Source organism: Rhinatrema bivittatum, chromosome 9 (genome assembly GCF_901001135.1).
Source record: "Rhinatrema bivittatum chromosome 9, aRhiBiv1.1, whole genome shotgun sequence".
NCBI lineage: Eukaryota > Metazoa > Chordata > Amphibia > Gymnophiona > Rhinatrematidae > Rhinatrema > Rhinatrema bivittatum.
In genome coordinates this window covers 141,354,636-141,375,489 of record NC_042623.1, presented here as the reverse complement: position 1 = coordinate 141,375,489, position 20,854 = coordinate 141,354,636, and the positions used below count along the sequence as shown (strand labels likewise).

Below are 20,854 nucleotides of genomic sequence, written 5' to 3'. Positions count from 1 at the left end.
CTCATTAAAATCCTTGTGAAATTCAGAGGTTAATTTTCCATCTTTCTGTGGCAGCTTGGTGGCTCCGGTGGCAGTGCTGTACACTGCCATGTAGTTGACTGGGTTTGATTCCTGGTTCCCTTTTCTATTCCTTGGGTTGGCTAGGTCTGGGAATGCTGTGGGAGGAGCATTCACACTTCCTGAAGAAGAGTCTCAGTTAAGTTAATGCACAATAGTGACATCTATTCTTGGATTTAGGGTCATTGGTTATATAGTTAGAGATGGAGATCTGGTGTATGACCCTTGTCTGAGGACTGGTATTGAATGGTTGGATTACATGATTTGGGAGGAGATAAATACGAGGGGAAAATGCCAAGATGTTTCTATATGAAACTTGAATTATCATTGTGCCAGATCCTAGTCCTGGTTATGATTGAGCTGTAAGCTCTAAGCAATCGGAGGAAATTATTGAACCAAAATGAATGTCAATGGTTGGAAATCTTAAGATGCAAAAAACCCAAACAGTCTTACTATTTTTTTTTTTACTTTTCTCTATAGTAATTAAAGACCTGTAATCAAGGGTCCTATATGTAAAATATTGCACCAGAAGGAAAGAAATTTCTCATAGGCACAGAATTGAAAATGTCCTTTTTAAATAAGGCCACCTTTACCCCCCCGCTCGCATCATCCATTGCGTGCCTCTGCCCCGGTTACCCTTGGCGGCGCGGGACAAGCCCGCATCGCCAATCATTTCTCTCTCACATATACCAGTCACTTCCCTGACCAACCTCTCTCTCTCACACACACCAGTCACTTCCCTGAGCAATCTCTTGCTCTCACACATGCTTTCTTTCTCTCTTACTTACACAAACAGTCTCAATCACACACAATCTCTCACACACACATGCTGGCTCACACTCTCTGTCTCACCCCCTCACCCCCAGCACACATGGCAGCTACAGCACAAGGCAGCTGGTATGCTGCTATTAAAGCAGAGTCGTGACAAGCTGGAAACTGCAGTAGGAGTGAGTCCCCCTGGCTCTACAGCGGTAAGAAGGCAGCACTCAGCTGTTTGCCTGTGCTGTGATCATCGCGGTGTAGTCAGCTGAGAATGTGGCCACTTTAAAATTCGGCCAATAGTTTTTAATTGGAGCATTTACAAAAGAAAGTCAGAATACATTGAAATTCAGGACTCTGCAGCATTTTGTCTTTTAATACAAAAAAACTAAAAAAGTTAACATTGTGAATCAACTGCAGATACGCGTGTATACCATGGCTAAGTGTAGCATCACCCCTTCTTGATCAGACAATGAGGAAGGATAAGCATGATGCCTGCATTTTTATGCCACAATTAGTACTACTACTGGTATGGGCATTACCGGTACTTAAGGCAGCCTCTGGGCATTTGGTTATTCTAAACAACGAAAAGAATGTGTCAATAGTCACTTTGGCCTCCAAAAATGTCCATTTGTATGTACAGTAAATATCATAATTACATTCAGGTGTTGAAATGCAACCCTGTTCAGAGCAGCGGCAGCAGATGGTATACAGGACATCCCAGTTTCAAAGGCACTATGCCAGACAATATACATGATGGTTGTGCTATAGATGGTAGTAAACTTCTTTCAGGAGTGGAATGCATGAAGGCACACCCCGCCTCTATTTCTGCATGATTGTAGGCAAGAGGTACACAACTCCAGTCTTTGAGTGCCACAAACAGGGATGATTTTCAGTATATCCACAATGAATATGCATGAAATATATTTGCATACTGTTGAGGCAGTGCATGCAAATATATTTGGTTAAAAAAATTATACAATGCAATATCAACCCTTCAGTGTGGTTCACAATAAAACATCCATAAAATATATGATAATAACAGTAGCATAGCCACATGGGAGCCTGGGTGGGCCATGGCCCATCCACTTTGGTCTCAGGCCCACCCAACTAGGGCTATCTGACCCGGAAGAGGGCCAGAGCCCGGGGCAGCAATGCCATCGTGGGATCTCAGCCCTGCAACAAGGATCAGACCTGCAAGGCCATTATGGGATAGGGATGTGAATCGTTTTAGGACGATTAAAATTATCGTCCGATAATTTTAATATCGTCTTAAACCGTTATGGAACACAATACAATACAGATTCTAACGATTTATCGTTATAAATCGTTAGAATCATGAGCCGGCACACTAAAACCCCCTAAAACCCACCCCCGACCCTTTAAATTAAATCCCCCACCCTCCCAAACCCCCCCCAAATAACTTAAATAACCTGCGGGTCCAGCGGCGGTCCGGAACGGCAGCGGTCCGGAACGGGCTCCTGCTCCTGCATCTTGTCGTCTTCGGCCGGCGCCATTTTCCAAAATGGCGCCGAAAATGGCGGCGGCCATAGACGAAAAAGATTGGACGGCAGGAGGTCCTTCCGGACCCCCGCTGGACTTTTGGCAAGTCTCGTGGGGGTCAGGAGGCCCCCCACAAGCTGGCCAAAAGTTCCTGGAGGTCCAGCGGGGGTCAGGGAGCGATTTCCCGCCGCGAATCGTTTTCGTACGGAAAATGGCGCCGGCAGGAGATCGACTGCAGGAGGTCGTTCAGCGAGGGTTCCGGCGCCTCGCTGAACGACCTCCTGCAGTCGATCTCCTGCCGGCGCCATTTTCCGTACGAAAACGATTCGCGGCGGGAAATCGCTCCCTGACCCCCGCTGGACCTCCAGGAACTTTTGGCCAGCTTGTGGGGGGCCTCCTGACCCCCACGAGACTTGCCAAAAGTCCAGCGGGGGTCCGGAAGGACCTCCTGCCGTCCAATCTTTTTCGTCTATGGCCGCCGCCATTTTTCGGCGCCATTTTGGAAAATGGCGCCGGCCGAAGACGACAAGATGCAGGAGCAGGAGCCCGTTCCGGACCGCTGCCGTTCCGGACCGCCGCTGGACCCGCAGGTTATTTAAGTTATTTGGGGGTGGGGGATTTAATTTAAAGGGTCGGGGGTGGGTTTTTGGGGGGTTTTAATGTGCCGGTTTTTCGATTTTTTCGATTTTTTAACGATTTTCACGATTTTTTCACGATATTTTACCCCCCCAAACGGCAACAATACGATTCCCTCCCCCTCCCAGCCGAAATCGATCGTTAAGACGATCGAGGACACGATTCACATCCCTATTATGGGATCCCATCCCAGCGATAGTGAAGAGGGAGACCATAGCAGAAAGGCCATCATGGAATCCCATTTCCGCAGCAGCAGAAGTAGGAGTTTGGCTGTGCATAATATAAAAGCCCCTTGTATGTGCGGGTGAGACTGGGAGCCTGGGGATGTGTGCATGTGAATTAAAATGGAAGCCTGAGTGTGCATCTGTCTATGGGTGAGAATGGGGACCTGGGTGTGCATCTGTGTGTATATGAATAGGAGCTGGGGGGCGGGGAGGGAGAGGTGGGTTCAGAGAGTGAGAACTTGTTGTTGTGGTAGAGCATGTGATAGTGAGAGCTTGTGGGGGGGGGGGGGGGGGGGGAGGAGGAAGGAAGAAGACAGTAGGAGAAGAAACAGAACGAGAAGAGAGACCCTAAAAGGAATTAGTAAATGATCAACAAGGGAAAAGTAGGAAAAAAAGAGAGTGGGACCAACTGATTAGAAAAATACAAAGATCAGACAACAAAGGTAAAAAAAAAATATTTTGAAATTTTAGCAATTGGAATATACCATCTTTGGGAATGTGCATTTCTTATATTTTTGTATTTTCTCTTTCTTCAGTATACCACTGTCCATAGTCTAGTTTTTCAGGCTTCTTATTTCAGTTTTGTCTGCATGTTTTTTTATAATTTGTAGTCTCTTATTTCTACATTAGTTAAGGGTCAGTCTCTCTTTTGCCTGTGTGTGACTGAAATGCAGTATTTCTGCTAGCTTGTATCTTCTCTGTAGTAGTCCAGCTTCTTCTGTTACTCCAGAAGGTGATGTATTAATGTTATAGGGCCTGGTGTAGTATTTGCATTATTGCTTTTTCATAAGGTTACTGTTACTTGAGTCCTGAGAGTCCATGCTGTGACTGTATGGTATGGCAAAGGTTCTAAATGTTTCTTTTTTTGCAGGAGTTTGCTACTTCACAAAATGTTTAGCAGTGGAAGGATATTTTTTGCTGAGGTGACACCAAGAATTTGAATATTTCTTTTCATGCTGGTTGTAACGTGAATTGGTCCAAGGAAACAAACCAGTAACCGATCCAATGTGGCTAGCAGCAAAAGGATGACAAGGTGGAATCGGTAAAAATGGACTTTATTGAAACTTGCCCGACTCTGGCCGAGTTTCGCTCTGCGAGCTGCCTCAGGGGCTATGACACACAAATAAAAACAAATAAAAGTACACACAAACATGCATATTTGTAATAACAAATAAAATATGATATAAAACACACATAAAACATATTAAATAATATAAATTAAAATTACAAAAATTGTAGATTAGTAACTAGTTTGTGTGTATATAAAATGGCATATGCAAATGTTACATGAGACAATTGTGTATTTGGAAGTACAAATATTGACATGGCAAACCAAAATAACTAAGAAAAGTGTGGGAACCTATCTATCATAAATGATAAAATCAGTATAAACTCGGGTGGATATAAAAAATTAAACATGACAGTTTATCAAACAGCCTTTCTCAAAATATACCTGCAGTAGTATATGATTTTTAAGAACAAAAAGGAAACAAAACAAAAGTAAAAGAAAATCGAAACAATCTAAACAGCTTTAGGAGAAGTGTAGAAAAAGTGTACAGAATGAAAATACCGATAACAAAAGAAAAAGAAAAATACTTAAATTAATATCAATTAATAAGTGTGGATGGTTTTAAAATCTACTTGAACTTCATGTGATATAAACAGAAATTAATATTAATAGTGTCTATACCTTCTTGAACCAATTAAATTGGCTCTGTTCAGTTTCAATGTCATTTACATCGAGGACGAAGAAACATGAATCAGCATGCTGAGTGTCAACGTGTTCAAAGAACAGACACTTACAATTCATAGATGACTGTGCAAGCAGTGATAATGCGATTCTTTCAAAACAAAAAATAAAAATTAAAAATTAAAGGTGGGGACGTGGACAAAGACATAAATATTCAGAAAAACATAATCGTAACTCGATTGCGTTTTAAACCACTATCCAAGGTAATCGCTAAAAATAATGTTACAGACTAATTATGAAGCGCACCCTATTGCCACGTCATTGAAGTGTCTGTATGGTAAAAGCTATACAATAGCATAATTACCTTCCACCATTCTTTCGATACTTAATGGACATGCAAGTAAGATAAATGCCGAGTACAGGCACAGTCTAGATTTACGTTGCGATTGTTTGCGCGGTGAATGACTGCATGCCGTTCGACTGAAGGTAAAGATTCTAAGTTGGTTTACTTGCATTTTCTGGAGTGGAAGCAGTTACTTAAATTGTAATTTATAACCTTGTGATCTAGCGATTTTACTCTTTACATTTATATAATAGATTTACATGTGGTGTATTTTCACTCTGTTATTGTTCTTTTCCCTAGTCCTTTGGCTCAAATGGTTATATGAACCCGTATGGAGCATGCTGCTTTACAATATATAAGAACCCAGTACTAATGATACAAAATATTTAGTCTTACTTGCATGTCCATTAAGTATCGAAAGAATGGTGGAAGGTAATTATGCTTTTGTATAGCTTTTACCATACAGACACTTCAATGACGTGGCAATAGGGTGCGCTTCATAATTAGTCTGTAACATTATTTTTAGCGATTACCTTGGATAGTGGTTTAAAACGCAATCGAGTTATGATTATGTTTTTCTGAATATTTATGTCTTTGTCCACGTCCCCACCTTTAATTTTTAATTTTTATTTTTTGTTTTGAAAGAATCGCATTATCACTGTTTGCACAGTCATCTATGAATTGTAAGTGTCTGTTCTTTGAACACGTTGACACTCAGCATGCTGATTCATGTTTCTTCGTCCTCGATGTAAATGACATTGAAACTGAACAGAACCAATTTAATTGGTTCAAGAAGGTATAGACACTATTAATATTAATTTCTGTTTATATCACATGAAGTTCAAGTAGATTTTAAAACCATCCACACGTATTAATTGATATTAATTTAAGTATTTTTCTTTTGTTATCGGTATTTTCATTCTGTACACTTTTTCTACACTTCTCCTACAGCTGTTTAGATTGTTTCGATTTTCTTTTACTTTTATTTTGTTTCCTTTTTGTTCTTAAAAATCATATACTACTGCAGATATATTTTGGGAAAGGCTGTTTGATAAACTGTCATGTTTAATTTTTGATATCCACCCGAGTTTATACTGATTTTATCATTTATGATAGATAGGTTCCCACACTTTTCATAGTTATTTTGGTTTGCCATGTCAATATTTATACTTCCAAATACACAATTTTCTCATGTAACATTTGCATATGCCATTTTATATACACACAAACTAGTTACTAATCTACAATTTTTGTAATTTTAATTTATATTATTTAATATGTTTTATGTGTGTTTTATATCATATTTTATTTGATATTACAAATATGCATGTTTGTGTGTACTTTTATTTGTTTTTATTTGTGTGTCATAGCCCCTGAGGCAGCTCACAGAGCGAAACTCGGCCAGAGTTGGGCAAGTTTCAATAAAGTCCATTTTTACCGATTCCACCTTGTCATCCTTTTTCTGCTGTAACGTGAATTGTCCTAGCTCTGCTCTGCAGCTGTTCTGATGATTAATGCTATTTTATTGTAGTTATGATGATTTCTGGCTTTCTGCAAAGAGGATTCATAAAAGAATACATTAATATTTTTATTAATGTATTATTTCATGATTGATTGAATGTTTGTTTTCTTTGCTTTTTACATGATACACTTGTGCATTTATAAACTGCAATAAATATAAAATAAATTAATATAGATTAATAAGGAATTTTTAATACTGGTAAGTGCTTGAAATAATTAAGGTAAACTATTTTAAAGTTTCATGCATGATGCATAATGGCTGTTGCAAACTACTTAGAAAGCCATTGTAGGGTACAGTATACTGCATTATTTATTCATAAGAATACAACTAGTAGGTCTCAGACCTGCATGCCTACAGCCCACCTTGTTAACCTTGTGCCCACCCAAAAAATCAGTTCTGGCTATGCCACTGGTCTGAAAGTCTGAATATAAATAAATAATATAAACCCTGAACCCAGCAGTGCTAACCTAATATCCAACAGCAGCATTACAAGCTAGCAAAGTCTCATGCATATTCATTGTAGACATCCAGAAAACCAGAACTGCTGGCGGCACTCAAGGACTGGCATTGCCTACTCCTGCTGTAGGCAATGCAGAATTGAGTGATGCAGTGATAGAGTTCTTATGTTCAATAAATGAGGCAGCGGTGGCCAATGCCCAAAGTCTTAATAATCTGTATGAACATGAGATGTGAGATTGTGATGCCATGTCAGCAATGCAAGGATTGAGGATTGTATTATGTGTGCAGGGGAAAGGTGTGTGGCCACTAACTAGTGTCTAGTGAATGCTGTCCCTTCATAGAATGTACAGCTGTGGTGAAGGATGCTGATTACAGATTTGTAGATGGGAACAAGTGCTTTTTACTTCATTTGAACACAATATGGACTTTCATGCATACAGCTTCTCAAAATCTGCAGCTTGCAGAGACATTAGCAGTTTATTTTCTGACTGCAAATATGAATTGTTTTCATATAGTGATGTATTTTACTGATGTATTAATTTCTGAGATTTTAGATTAATGATGTATTGATGTATGCTCATTGCTCTATCACTTCATTTTTGCAAACTGATTTAGGGGTGGATTTATCAAAATGCGGTAAGTACCGCATGCAATAGCAAAAGGGGCGTGTTTTATGCTAATATAGCATTTATTGCAATTTGTGTTAATTACCTGTGCGAAGAGCTAAGTTAGCGCAAATTGCAAAACCATTTTCAGATTCTGCAATAAGTACCAGACCTGTTGTATTTCCTTCATTCAACCACCAGGAATTGTTAATGGTCCTAGACACACAGGAGAGAGAGAGAGAGAGAGAGAGAGAGAGGTCTCTTGTGAAGATTTGATGGCCTTCGGAGTGAGGAAACTCACTCCAAGATGAGATTTTGGCAATGTTCTCTCAACCTAGCTTGATGGGGACCACTGTTCTGTTCGTAGGTGTCACGTAGAATGTCAAAGTGGCCCCTAACCCCCTACACTCTTACCTAATCCCCACCTGGAGTTACTAGGTGGGCCTACCATAGGGATACAAATACCTACCTATGGGCCATGGCATTATGGTCAGGTGTTTTCTCTCTCTCTCTCTCTCTTAACCCATCAATTCACCTGAAATAGGACTTACAGGAGACATCACAAATGGCAATGAAACCTTACCACACAGTCACAGCAGCTATTGCACAGCCTAACACAATTCAAAGAGGTGTAGTTAAAATCAGCATTACAGCTGTGCAATAGCTCTTCACAGACAGGCTAACCCAGCCCACTCTCCACCCCTAACTCCTCCTATTTTCTGAATTTGCATCGCACCATACGATATGGTGTGATCGCATGCGTTAACGCCTTATCGCATTTTGATAAATGACCCCCTTAGATTGTACTTTGGTACATGCAAAATTGCTCTCCTAACATTGATCCCCTATACAGAAAGGTGAAGAAACCACATTAAGCATGCTTGGGCTATGATGTTAATGTGATCTAAGGGCAAGAAGCCAAAATTTCTGCCCACATTTCTATTTCCATAACACATACTATTAATCTTGATTCCATAGGAATCAATGGAAAAAACCCCAAAACTTACATAGAAAAAGAAATACGTCAATATATAAATAATCTGGAAACTTAAATTAAATCAACCCTACTTTCACTAGGGAGGCAAAGCCATACACTAGTCAACAAAATATCCTTTTAATAGTAGATTAGTCCACCCAACCATACCACAGTACCTTCAGTCTATCTGACATTCCTAAACTATATTAACCCGCTGTTCCCCGGTTGCTTCTGAAGCAGTTCCTAATGGGGTCAGCTAAGCTATACAAAATTCCCAAAGATGACATCAGAGGGTGGGGCAGAATCAAATTGAACAGAGAAACTACCACATAGCTGAGGCATTGGCAACCCTAATCAGCCTCCCATACAGCTTCTTCTCCAGTTTTGCATAGCAAGTATTTTTATTTATCAGCCTGTCTAAATAGCTATTCACCTTAGCTTCCTTTCTGGCCTCAAAATAAGTGAATCAGCCCTTATGTAAATATGTTTGCAAACAGCCATGCATTTTCTGAACTTTTCCAATAAGTCTGTGTCTAGCTTTTCTCTGTGAATATTTTAGCACATCTGTCTACTATTGCATATAACACTATATGCCTGATTTTATCAATTGATTTTCCCACATGCACGAAGAACAACATTTTTGACACGAAATGTGTAAAGCATTTTGTAAACATGCCTGTAAAAATTTCTTCATGATATAAAATAAATTCAGTGGACATAGTTCATTTTGGTACTTTGTCTGATGAGTGTTATTCAAAAAATAATGTGTCACCAATCACTGAGAAAGATTTTCCATCACCTGGTCAGCACTGAATGTAAAGAGTATTTCTGTATGACATTTACTATCTTGAATAATTTACACTGTGATATACTGTATCCAATACCAAAGTACCTAATGTCGTTCTCTCAAAAGGATTTCACCCATTCTGTGCCTTTAGGGAAATATTTAAAAAATAAGAAACATGGGCCTGATTTACTAAGGCTTTCTCTCATTCTGTACCTAGAGAGAAAACAACATGTATTAAGGCCCATCCAGAGTTGGGCACACATGACATGAAAATAATTCTAAACTGTGAATTGTAGAGCATTCTATTATTATTCTAACCTTTAATTGATGGTGAACATCATTTGCACTTTGTACCCCTATGTATGAAAAATAATTTTGGGAAGGAGTTCGTATGAATGCAGTACATACAATAAAGGTTCCCTTCTTTTATGCTAGGACTGTTCATGGTAAATGATCAACAATGGTCAGATGGTTCAAATCTTTCCTCAGTAACAGAGGCTACAAAGTCAGAATCCACAATAAAGAGTCCCCTCACATCAACTCCTCACTAGGAGTTCCCTCAGGGCTCCTCCTTGTCCCCCCCCCCCCCTCTTCAATATATACCTCCTTCCCCTGTGCCAGCTGCTAACTAACCTAAAACTAAAACACTTCCTGTACGCTGACGACATGCAAATCCTGATCCCCATAACAGAATCCATTACAAAAACACTCAAGTACTGGGAAAATTGCCTCCGAGAGAACAACCTCCTCCTCTCTAGCCTAAACCTGATACTGAATTCAGCCAAGATTGAACTCCTCATTTCCCCAGATGACAGCGATAACCCTCAAAAGTCACTCACTAATACCTTTGTCACCCAAGCAAGAGACCTGGGAGTATTAATTGACAACCATCTGAATTTAAATTCATCAACAACACAACCAAGGACTGCTTCTATAAACTGCAAGTACTAAAAATAATTAAACCACTTCTACACTTTCAAGACTTCAGAACTGTTCTCCAAGCCGTCCTACTCTCCAAGATAGACTACTGCAATTCCATTTTGCTACGTCTACCCACTCCTTCAATCAAACCACTTCAGATGCTTCAAAACGCAGCGGCTAGAATACTGACAAACTCGGGCAGAAGAGACCACATCTCCCCCATCCTAAAAAATCTACACTGGCTACAATACGTTTCAGAATTCTACACAAGTCCCTCACCATTATCCACAAAACCATTCACAACCAAGCACCTCTTAACCTTCAAATCCCACTCAGACTACACACCTCGTCTAGACCAATCAGAGAAACCTACTGAGGATCCCTGCACGACCCCCCAACCAAATCCACTCACCATCAAGCCTCAAGAGAATGGGCCTTCTCTACAGCGGGACCAACCATTTGGAATACTATTCACCCTGAACTCAGACAAGAACCCTGCCTGTTGACATTTAGAAAAAGGCTTAAGACTTGGTTATTTAAACAAGCATTTCCCTAAATTCACTGAAACAAGCCTTTCCCTAAATTCACTGATTTGCCATAGCTAAGGTCACTGATTCACCACAGCGAATATCATGGAACACTCAGCACACTGCAAATAACTGTCCTTATATTTGAGTTACCTATGCTTTGTCTTCTTCTTCCCCCAGTTCTATCACCCCTGTTTTATTGTAACTTTTGCTTCTTTACTATGTTAATGTTTAAGGTTATTGTACCCCAGTTTCCTGTAAACTGACATGATATGATACTATCATGAATGCCGGTATAAAAAAGCACCAAATACATAAATTAAATAAATAAATAATGCTGAAAGTGGTTAAATGCAAAATGATAAAAAAAATGTTTTTCAGCCAAAATGCACACAAACCGAGTGTCCATTCTTTCTGTAGTAGAAACAAAACGAATTTGGGACTGCCTTGCAAAACAAGATACACACAGCAGGGAATCCACTGCTGCAAAAGTCACAACAAGAAGGATGATGTTTAGATAAGGAGAAATCCTGTCTCCATACGACACCTACAATATAATATATATATCACAGAAGTTCAAAAGGGAGAAAACAAAGCGAATAGGCTAATAATGGACATGAAGAATTTAGCATACTGGATAATTTTGTAAGTAGTCAAGTCAATGTATTGCCCTTGGAAAAATTTGATGAAAAGTTTGAAAGTTTAACTGATTCTCCTATGTAAATATTTCCCAAGGCATTGCCTGTTCACTTCTAGAATAATAGATAAAACCAAGAGGTCATCCACTTGGGCTACAATGAAGTGAGTACTATTCCCTTCAGAGAAAATGATTTTTTTTATGCCACTGTATTGATGCTGGGGTGCTGTAGTGCTTGTAGCACTAACTTGGGTGGGAGTGATTTCTTATGGATATGATTAGCTTGCTACTTGCCTAGTGAGAGTAGGGACATGGTAGGTCTATATTAGGGTGCCTTATACATTGTTATATACCATTTGTTATAATATGCTATACTGTTATACTTTATTGCTACTAATATATAAATCACTTTGGGTTTCCTGTTATGAGGGAAAAAAATCAGTATGTAAGAATGAAATAAAATTTAATAGAATACAATAAGCAATTCTAGTCACATTGATAAATGGCAGATTTTATTCTAATGTGTTCTGTAGAAAATGAAAATAAAATTTATCAGAACTTAGCAGTGATTGCATTGTACTAAATTATTTTTAAAAAGAGAAAAAAACAATTTGGATTTCTTCTACTGCTGCAAAAATTGAATAACAGATGCATTGCACCAGACCAAATTTCATTCCAGTGATTCCTGTTTAGAAACAACTGAAAAAAGGCGTATTATACTATACCTTGCCACCCTGGTTTACACACAGGCTTAACCTCAATTTGTACAAGGACATGCTCTGTTGCATGTTTCTGTCCACAGTCATAAGCTGTTACCATGATGTCGTACTGGTGCTCTTTATCATAGCTCAATTTCTCTGTATTCCTGATGTTTCCTTCCAATTAAAAAGAAAATGGAATCTCATTTAGATGTGTAGTTATTTTTATGATTTTGTATTCCAGAATACAACAAAATACGGAAACCCCCTTTAAAACTCAGTACCCCAAAGGATTAGTACAGTACACAAAAATAATCAGCAAAATTCTTAGATTTATATAAAGATGCATATAAATTCTATTTATATACTTTTCAACTATTCTCAATTATTAATTTGAACTACTTACAATGGGATATTTCATACCGTTATATCTTATCTCCCATATTCAATACACATACTACAGTAAACATAAGATGCAAACAGAACAGGTAATTTTCAGAGGAGATTTCTGTGGGTAAAACAGGGAATATTGCTCGCCCTGCATGCGTCTTACGTTCATTGCCACATGCATATTCAAAACCAGATTGTACGTGCAGAGTGGAGAGGCTTTTGGGGGAGGAGGTGAGGTCTAGGGGTGTGCATTCGTTTTGAACTTAAATGGAAAACGCAACTTATTTTTTTTTTTAACTTAAAAAAAAGATGAGGCTTAAACGATCGGATTTCCAACTTATTCAACATAGCTATGTTGAATACGTTGGAAATCGCGATTGTTGATCTAAATAAAAATTTAAACCCCTCACCCTCCTTAATCCCCCCCCCCAAGACTTACCAAAGCTGGCCAAAAGTTCCGTGAGGGTCCGGGAGCGAACCCGAGGGGAATCACGTGACGTCGGCGCCACGTCAGAGTGACGCGGCGTCACGTGATTCCCCTCGGGTTCGCTCCCGGAACCCTCATTGGGCCCAAAAGGCACTTTTGACCACCTTGGGGGAGTCAGGAGGCCCCCCCAAGCTGGCCAAAAGTTCCTTTTGAGCCCAACGAGGGGTCCAGGAGCGAACCCGAGGGGAATCACGTGACGCGGACGTCACGTGATTCCCCACGCGTCCGCTCCCGGAACCCTCGTTGGGCCCAAAAGGCACTTTTGGCCAGCTTGGGGGGGTCAGGAGGCCCCCCCAAGCTGGCCAAAAGTTCCTTTTGAGCCCAACGAGGGGTCTGGGAGCGAACCCGAGGGGAATCACGTGACGCCGCGTCACTCCGACGTGACGCCGACGTCACGTGCTCCTTGCAATGGAGTTCAGGAATGGCGTCCTGACCCCGCTGGACCACCAGGGAGTTGTGGTAAGTCTTGGGGGGGGGGGATTAAGGCGGGTGAGGGGTTTAAATTTTTATTTGCACATATGGACATAGACTCAACTTATGGAATTCTCCATATGTCCATATTGACCGCAAATGGGTCCCCCTTTCGACTTATGGACTTATGAACTTAAACTTTTGGTCTGCACATCCCTAGTGAGGTCTGGGCAGGGTTTGGAATTTATGCGCACAAGTCTTGATTTTGAAAAGTATGCACATACATTTTCTAAATTTCCTTCTACAAATTAGCAGGTGTAACTTTTGCAGGGAGTTTTACTGGGATAATTTCAAAGTGAACTTGTGTGTGCAAATTCACTTTGAAAAGTAGTGTAATTTGTGCATCAGGCACAGCCTGAAAATGTATGTGGACTGTTAATGATTGCTTCGTGAATGAACATCTCTTACATCAAGGAACATATAGAAACATCCATAAGCTGTATTAAAAACTACTTTACATTTTTTCCTAAAATTGTTAATTCAAAATTTTAATTTTGCTTTTAAGGCTATTTCAGTATTAGACTTGTAGGTCTAATGTGTCTTAAAAACTATTTTACTCTCCAGTATCTTTCAGATTTTTTGAGCTTTCAACTCAAAAAGAACAAATATACAGCTTCCAGAGTATTTTTCTCTAATTTTATAATCATCTCTCTTACTGAGCTCACTATTGTAATAGCAATTCTCACTCGAGGGCCACAGAATGGGTACATATGCTCCCTAAACCCGGCCAACAGGTAATGGTTTTGCATGAGCAGTGGGACCTTCCTCCTAAAGCATGGTTCTCAGGAAACACCTAGCCAGTCAGGTTTTCTGGATGTCCATAATGAATATGCATGCGATAGACAGGCAAATAATGGAGGGAGTGCAGATCTATCTCATGCGTATGCATTGGGGATACTTAAAAACCTGACTGGGTTAAGAACTGCTGTCCTGGGGGGTGGGGTGAACAGTGTATCTGCAGAATTCCCAGCTCCTGCTAGACTAGAAATCAGGAGACGTGCTTAAGAACAGAACCAATGCCTCTGCTTGGCAACCTAGAGCACTGCTATTGAGCTATCAGGAGGACCTAAGAAAAGATTTCTAAATTGTGAAATCACTTTTAGCTTCACATGACACCCTGCATTTGAATTTAGTGTACCATATCCTCGTTGCCCCTGACCCTGTGACAGTTTGCTCCTTTTTCTTTGGTTATTATTGTACTATTAAAGGGAAGACAAACAAAAAATCAGCAGAATAATCACCTGCCAGCTCTGACAGATCTATGAAGGTGATGAGCCACCTATTCAAGAGAGAAAGAAATGACACCTTCCTCTGCAGTGACAGTTTCCTTAAAAGGTTTTAGATTTTGGGTACTGGGAAAAGCACCAAGATTATCTGGCACACAATTCTGATTTTAATGCATTTGTTCAGCTGCTAGTTTCAAACAAACAATTTCTGATGTCCATTTAATAATACCATTTTTCTCTGAAGGTTTTGCAATCAGCCAAACATTTAATTTTACTTGCTTTCTAAATCCTAAAATAGATTGATTTTTGTTGCAAACAAAAACCCATAATGTTTCAGATTGGAAAATACTAACTCTGAATTAATAGCTGAATTGGATGCAACCAATGCAGCCCCAACAAACCCGTCACAGTGTGATAAATGTTTTCAATCCTTAAATACACCATGAAGCTACACAATAACTTCTTGCACATGCCTTGTAATGGAATAAATTGTGCTGTAGCTTTAATAATTTAGCAAATTAAGAATACACAGCCTAAGTCCTCGAGCTGCAATTTTGGTGTCATCACTAGGATGACAAAGGTTATTAAATGGGAGGAGGAGAGAGATCAGCAATTCACCTCTGGACTGTCTGACCTGCCGTAAGCAAGCAGAGTCACTGTCTTTCCAAGAGGGAGCACACAGGATGTCACCAAGCAGCCCATCACTTGCAAACAAGGCTGCCAGCCCTATGGGTCCTAATGGAAACTACCAGTCTGTCACCCACCAGGGCCACTCGACCCAGGCCATGCCAATGACATCACAGTTCTAGTATCTCCGTCCCACTGCAGAATGAAATCAATCCTGGCTTAGGTATGCCCTCTCCTAAACTGCTATGACAATTAAACATGGTAAATATAGATGCAGTAACCTAATAATAATACAGTAAGATCGTAGCGAAGACATTCTAAGTAGACATTAATTTCTATGTGGTAACACACTGAGTGAAATGAGCAAGAATGGGAGGATGGGTGAGAAATTTACAGTTCTGTTAGTTTGAGAAGCAGGCTGCTCCTACTTCTAAATCCCATGCTACCTGTCTTACCTCCACCCCCCTCCCCTTCCCACCACCATGTATTTGAACTGTTCAATGGCCAGTGATATTCCCACTTCCTCTCATACTCTCCTCTCCCCCTCCCCCCAACCCCTTCTCATCAGGATCTACACCTCAGCTGGGGAGAAAGAGGGGAGGATGCAGCTGCAGGTGACTCCTGCTGCCCAGGCCCTCTGATGTCACTGGGATGCATGGTTCCATCCGGATGATGTAATTGGGCAGTGCAGCCCATTCCAAAAAGGATGCCACTGAGCCATGCAGCTCAACTCACGCTCCAGTGCTGGGCTCTCTGGACTTTGCTGAGTTGGTAAGCTCCCGCTCAACAAGTTCAGCCTGCTTTTGGGAGCGTGGATGCCTGGTTATTTTCAGCGTCCATGCACCTGGCCTGGCAACGCACATTTATCTCTTTTGATTAAACTAAAATGATTATGTAACAACTGACTTACAATCATCTACTGTTTGTCTAAATGTCGCATGCCATGCATACATGATCTCTCTGTTTTGTTTGAAGCGTTTTGTAAGTTTTGTGCAAAACTCCTGATGGATACAAACTAGTTTTAAATGTTATACTTTTAAATGTTATACTTTTAGTATAATATATCCAGATAACTTTAACCTTTGCAAAGTAAGAGAGATTACAACTCCATTATGGATTAGTATAGAGATCAAAACACTGTAATCTCTATGGTGACCTTTGAGCTGGACATTATGGGGACACATCTGAATAGCTCACATTGTTGCAAACTAGTACATACATGCTTTGTGGCTAAGTTTTATGCTAATAATGAGGTTCCTATCCAGAGGTATTTAGCTGGATAACGCATAAGATATCCAGAGCTATTTCTGGGAGGAGTTAGGTTACCCAGCTAAGTTACCCAGCTCACTCTGGTCATGCTATAGAGCTGTCCTAAAGTTAGCCAGATACAGTTATCCAGCTATCTTTAAGATAGCAGGCTATATTCAATAGAGCTGCGGCATCATTGAATATCCCTCCAAAGTTGGCCAGATAAGCCAGTGAATGAATATGGACCTCAATGTTTTTAACACTGGTTGACAGTAAGATTATTTACCACTTTGGATTGTTTTTCAGGAAAACAGTATATAAAATCTTTTAAATAAACATGAGACAAGGAGACTCTGATTGTATAATTTCTTTCTATCTTACTATTATTAAAAAAATTGCTGCAAAAGTTATAGTTTGGATGGAAAACAACTGAAAGTGTATTACATTTTCCTTCCCTGCTACTGCCTGGTGAGCTGAATAAAACTAAATCTTTCCACACTGAAAACTGAGTTGTCTTGCATTAAAGTACAAGTCAATTTGCATTAAAATTTGGAGCTAAAGAACATATATTTTAAACAAATCACAAAGACAAGTCATTCATGAAATTTCATATTTAGTTTCAAGCTGAGTTATAGCTGATTTCTAGGAATGCAGACAAATCTCCAAGATATTTCCCTTGAAGAGATTTGGATGATATGGAGGCAATTCTTTCTGGCAGTTTAACACAACATTGTTCAATTACTGTGGATGCAACTGGATGAAAATACAGCAGCAGAACTTATGACTGGAGGATCATAAAATAAATTATATTACTGCTCAGGTATCTTTACTTCAACATTTGGATTCAGCCTTAATTAATGGCAATATTTTCCTCTATTGAGACTTTTAAAATTCATCAAGCCTTGTTAGAGCTATAGCACGCGTTAAACAACATATAACATGATAAAGACCATATATTGTACATAGCCCTACCTTGGAGATATTGCCATATTTTTGGCCAGAATCCCACACCTTTTACAATGATAGAACAGCTCCCTTATGAGGAAAGGCTGAAGAGGTTAGGGCTGTTCAGCTTAGAGAAGAGACAGCTAAGAGGGCATATGATAGAGGTGTTTAAAATCATGAGAGGTCTTGAACGAGTAGATGTGAATCGGTTATTTACACTTTTGGATAATAGAAGGACTAGGGGACTCCATGAAGTTAGCAGGTAGCACATTTAAGACTAATAGGAGAAAATTCTTTTTCTCTCAATGCACAATTAAGATCTGGAATTTATTGCCAAAGGATGTGGTTACTGCAGTTAGTGTAGCTGGGTTTAAAAAAGATTTGGATAAGTTCTTGGAGAAGTCCATAACTGCTATTAACCAAGTTAACTTAGGGAATGGACTCTGCTATTACTGGCATTAGTAGCATGGGATCTTCTTAGTGTTTGGGTACTTGCCAGGTTCTTGTGGCCTGGTTTGGCCTCTGTTGGAAACAGGATGCTGGGCTTGATGGACCCTTGGTCTGACCCAGCATGGCAATTTCTTATGTCCTTAATGAACTGTTTTACATAGCATTTGCATGCATGAATTTTGCAAATACATGCAGCTAATGCATACCTAATCCTATGTAAATAAAATAACATGACTGTCAGAATTCTGTTAGCCATATTACTTTATCACACCTTTTGGACAATACTTAATCTACTGCAGGAGCACAGAGACCCTAATGTGAGTCCTGATGCTGCACAACACGGTACCACTTAGAAAGTCTCTAAAAAGTACCAGGAGTCTTATTAGATCCCTCCCCTACTCATCACGAAGCCAGAAATCAAAGCGGCTCCACTCAAAAAATACAAGAAAATAAAATTGAAGAGTATCCACACAAAGATGCTATCCCCTGGCTACCCAGCTCCTTAGTGCTGAAAATCCGCTCCCAAATAGTCACCCCTTGCCCCCTTTCAAATATAAAAGTAAGCCAGTAGGTTCACCTTTCAAATCCCCCACACCCCTAAAAGATCAAAAATAATTGTGGTGGCCTAGTGGGTGGTGGACATTGTTTCAGATAATATGGAGGGAGGTTGGCTGGCTGGCCAGATTAAGGGCTAATAATAGCAGTCCCTGGATTCAGCCAGTCAAGTTTGGAAGCTAGGGTTGAAAATTAAGGGTGTAGAGGAAAACAAAATTGTTTTTGTTTTACAGTTCATTTTCGGGAGGTTGTATCCCACAGATTTTGGTTCATAGGAATGTTTGATTTGTTTCATTTGTGTGAAATAAAAATGAATCAAACATAAACCCCCTCAAAAAAAACAGATAAAAAAGGAAAATGGAGCCTCTCAAGGCCTTCCTGTTGCACGTCTCGGCCGCACCGGGCCCACGCCCAGGCCTTCACTAACTTCCGCCTCCGCAATGCGAATGGAACGCATTCAGTGCTGCCCTTTCCCCCACAGCTCGGCTGACGTCCAATGACTTCATGGCACGATGGAGCCACCACCGCCGCCGCCCTCCTCTTGGGCCTTCTTTGTAGCACAGCCTGGGAATCCCCAGGCAGGAGGAGAGACCGATCTCTCCTCCTGCCTGGGGATTCCCAGGCGCGTGCGCTCCTCTCCTCTATTTAAAGGGCCGTGGCACCCGATGGCTGTTTACCCTCCTGGATGACATCATCTCGTTGGACCTATTTAAGGCAAGCTCTGACAGTCAGAGCTTGCCTTTGCAACAAGGTTCGTTTTGCTCCCTTTTGCCTCCTAAGTGATCTCTTGGTTCCTGAACCCTGTTACTAGCAGATTGCTTCTTTGTATTGACCCCAGCGTGTTTGACCGCACCTGTCTTCTCCAAGTCTGACCTCAGCTATGTCCGACCTCGCCTGCCTTCTCCAAGCCTGACCTCAGCTACATGCGACCTCCCCTGCGCTTCCTCTCTAGGAGACCCTGCGAGGCCCACCTAAGACCAGGCGGCCCAAGTACCCAAGAGCTCAACCTGCGGAAACCCCGGGTTGCTATTGGCGAAACTCCAGCTAGCCTCTGTCTCCTCCTGTGCTCTGCTTCCTGTTGGCAGGTGCTCTCCTAGGTCCGAACAGAGGGCCATACCAATCCTGCACCAGGCCAAGGGTCCACCTCCAGCACAACATTTCCATCCCTCCATCCCACCCACCCACCAGGAAAAATGCTGGGGCCAGGATTCTCCCTGGTTGCCACTTACCTGGTCTGGAGGGAATCCTCCATTGAGGCCATGGCATAGGCTGAAGCCTCAGTCTTTCTTAGGCCAAGAACGTAGTAGGTCGCCACAAACTCAGTCTTGGCCTATGCAAGACTGGAGGCTGGGCCCAGGCCTGACACCACGGCCTGGCACGGAGGACAGTTTCCAATGCCAGGGCCTCAACTCGGACCAAGGCCTGATGCCTGTGTCTGACCTGGAGATAGGGTCCCGATGTGTGGGCCTCAGCCTAGGCCAGGGCCCAGTCCAGACACTGGGGGGCGGATTTTAAAAGGCGCGCGAATAGCCTACTTTTGTTTGCGCTCCAGGCGCAAACAAAAGTACGCTGGATTTTAGTAGATACGCGCGGAGCCGCGCGTATCTGCTAAAATCCTGGATCGGCGCGCGCAAGGCTATGGATTTTGTATAGCCGGCGCGCGCCAAGCCGCGCAGCCTACCCCCGTTCCCTCCAAGGCCGCTCCGAAATCGGAGCGGCCTCGGAGGGAACTTTCCTTTGCCCTCCCCTCACCTTCCCCTCCCTTCCCCTACCTAACCCACCCGCCCGGCCCTGTCTAAACCCCCCCCCTTACCTTTGTCGGGGGATTTACGCCTCCCGGAGGGAGGCGTAAATCCCCGCGCGTCAGCGGGCCTCCTGCGCGCCGGGACGCGACCTGGGGGCGGGTCCGGAGGGCGCGGCCACGCCCCCGGGCCACCCCGGGCCGTAGCCACACCCCCGGACCCGCCCCCGGAACGCTCCCGACACGCCCCGAAAACGCCGCGCGGTTTGGGCCCGCCCCCCGACATGCCCCCTCCGAAAACCCCGGGACTTACGCGAGTCCCGGGGCTCTGCGCGCGCCGGTAGGCCTATGTAAAATAGGCTTACCGGCG

The 20,854-nt window shown here is 41.7% G+C and overlaps 1 protein-coding gene across 3 annotated transcripts in view; it reads right to left on the bottom strand.

The window, feature by feature from the left end:
• CLSTN2 (calsyntenin 2) overlaps nucleotides 1–20,854 on the bottom strand; it is a 1,635,505-nt gene that overhangs the window by 497,635 nt on the left and 1,117,016 nt on the right. For all 3 annotated transcript variants that reach the window (XM_029615596.1, XM_029615595.1, XM_029615597.1), the window contains one exon: nucleotides 12,372–12,521. In XM_029615596.1, coding sequence (XP_029471456.1) covers nucleotides 12,372–12,521 — 150 coding nt within the window. The remainder of the gene's footprint in view (nucleotides 1–12,371; nucleotides 12,522–20,854) is intronic.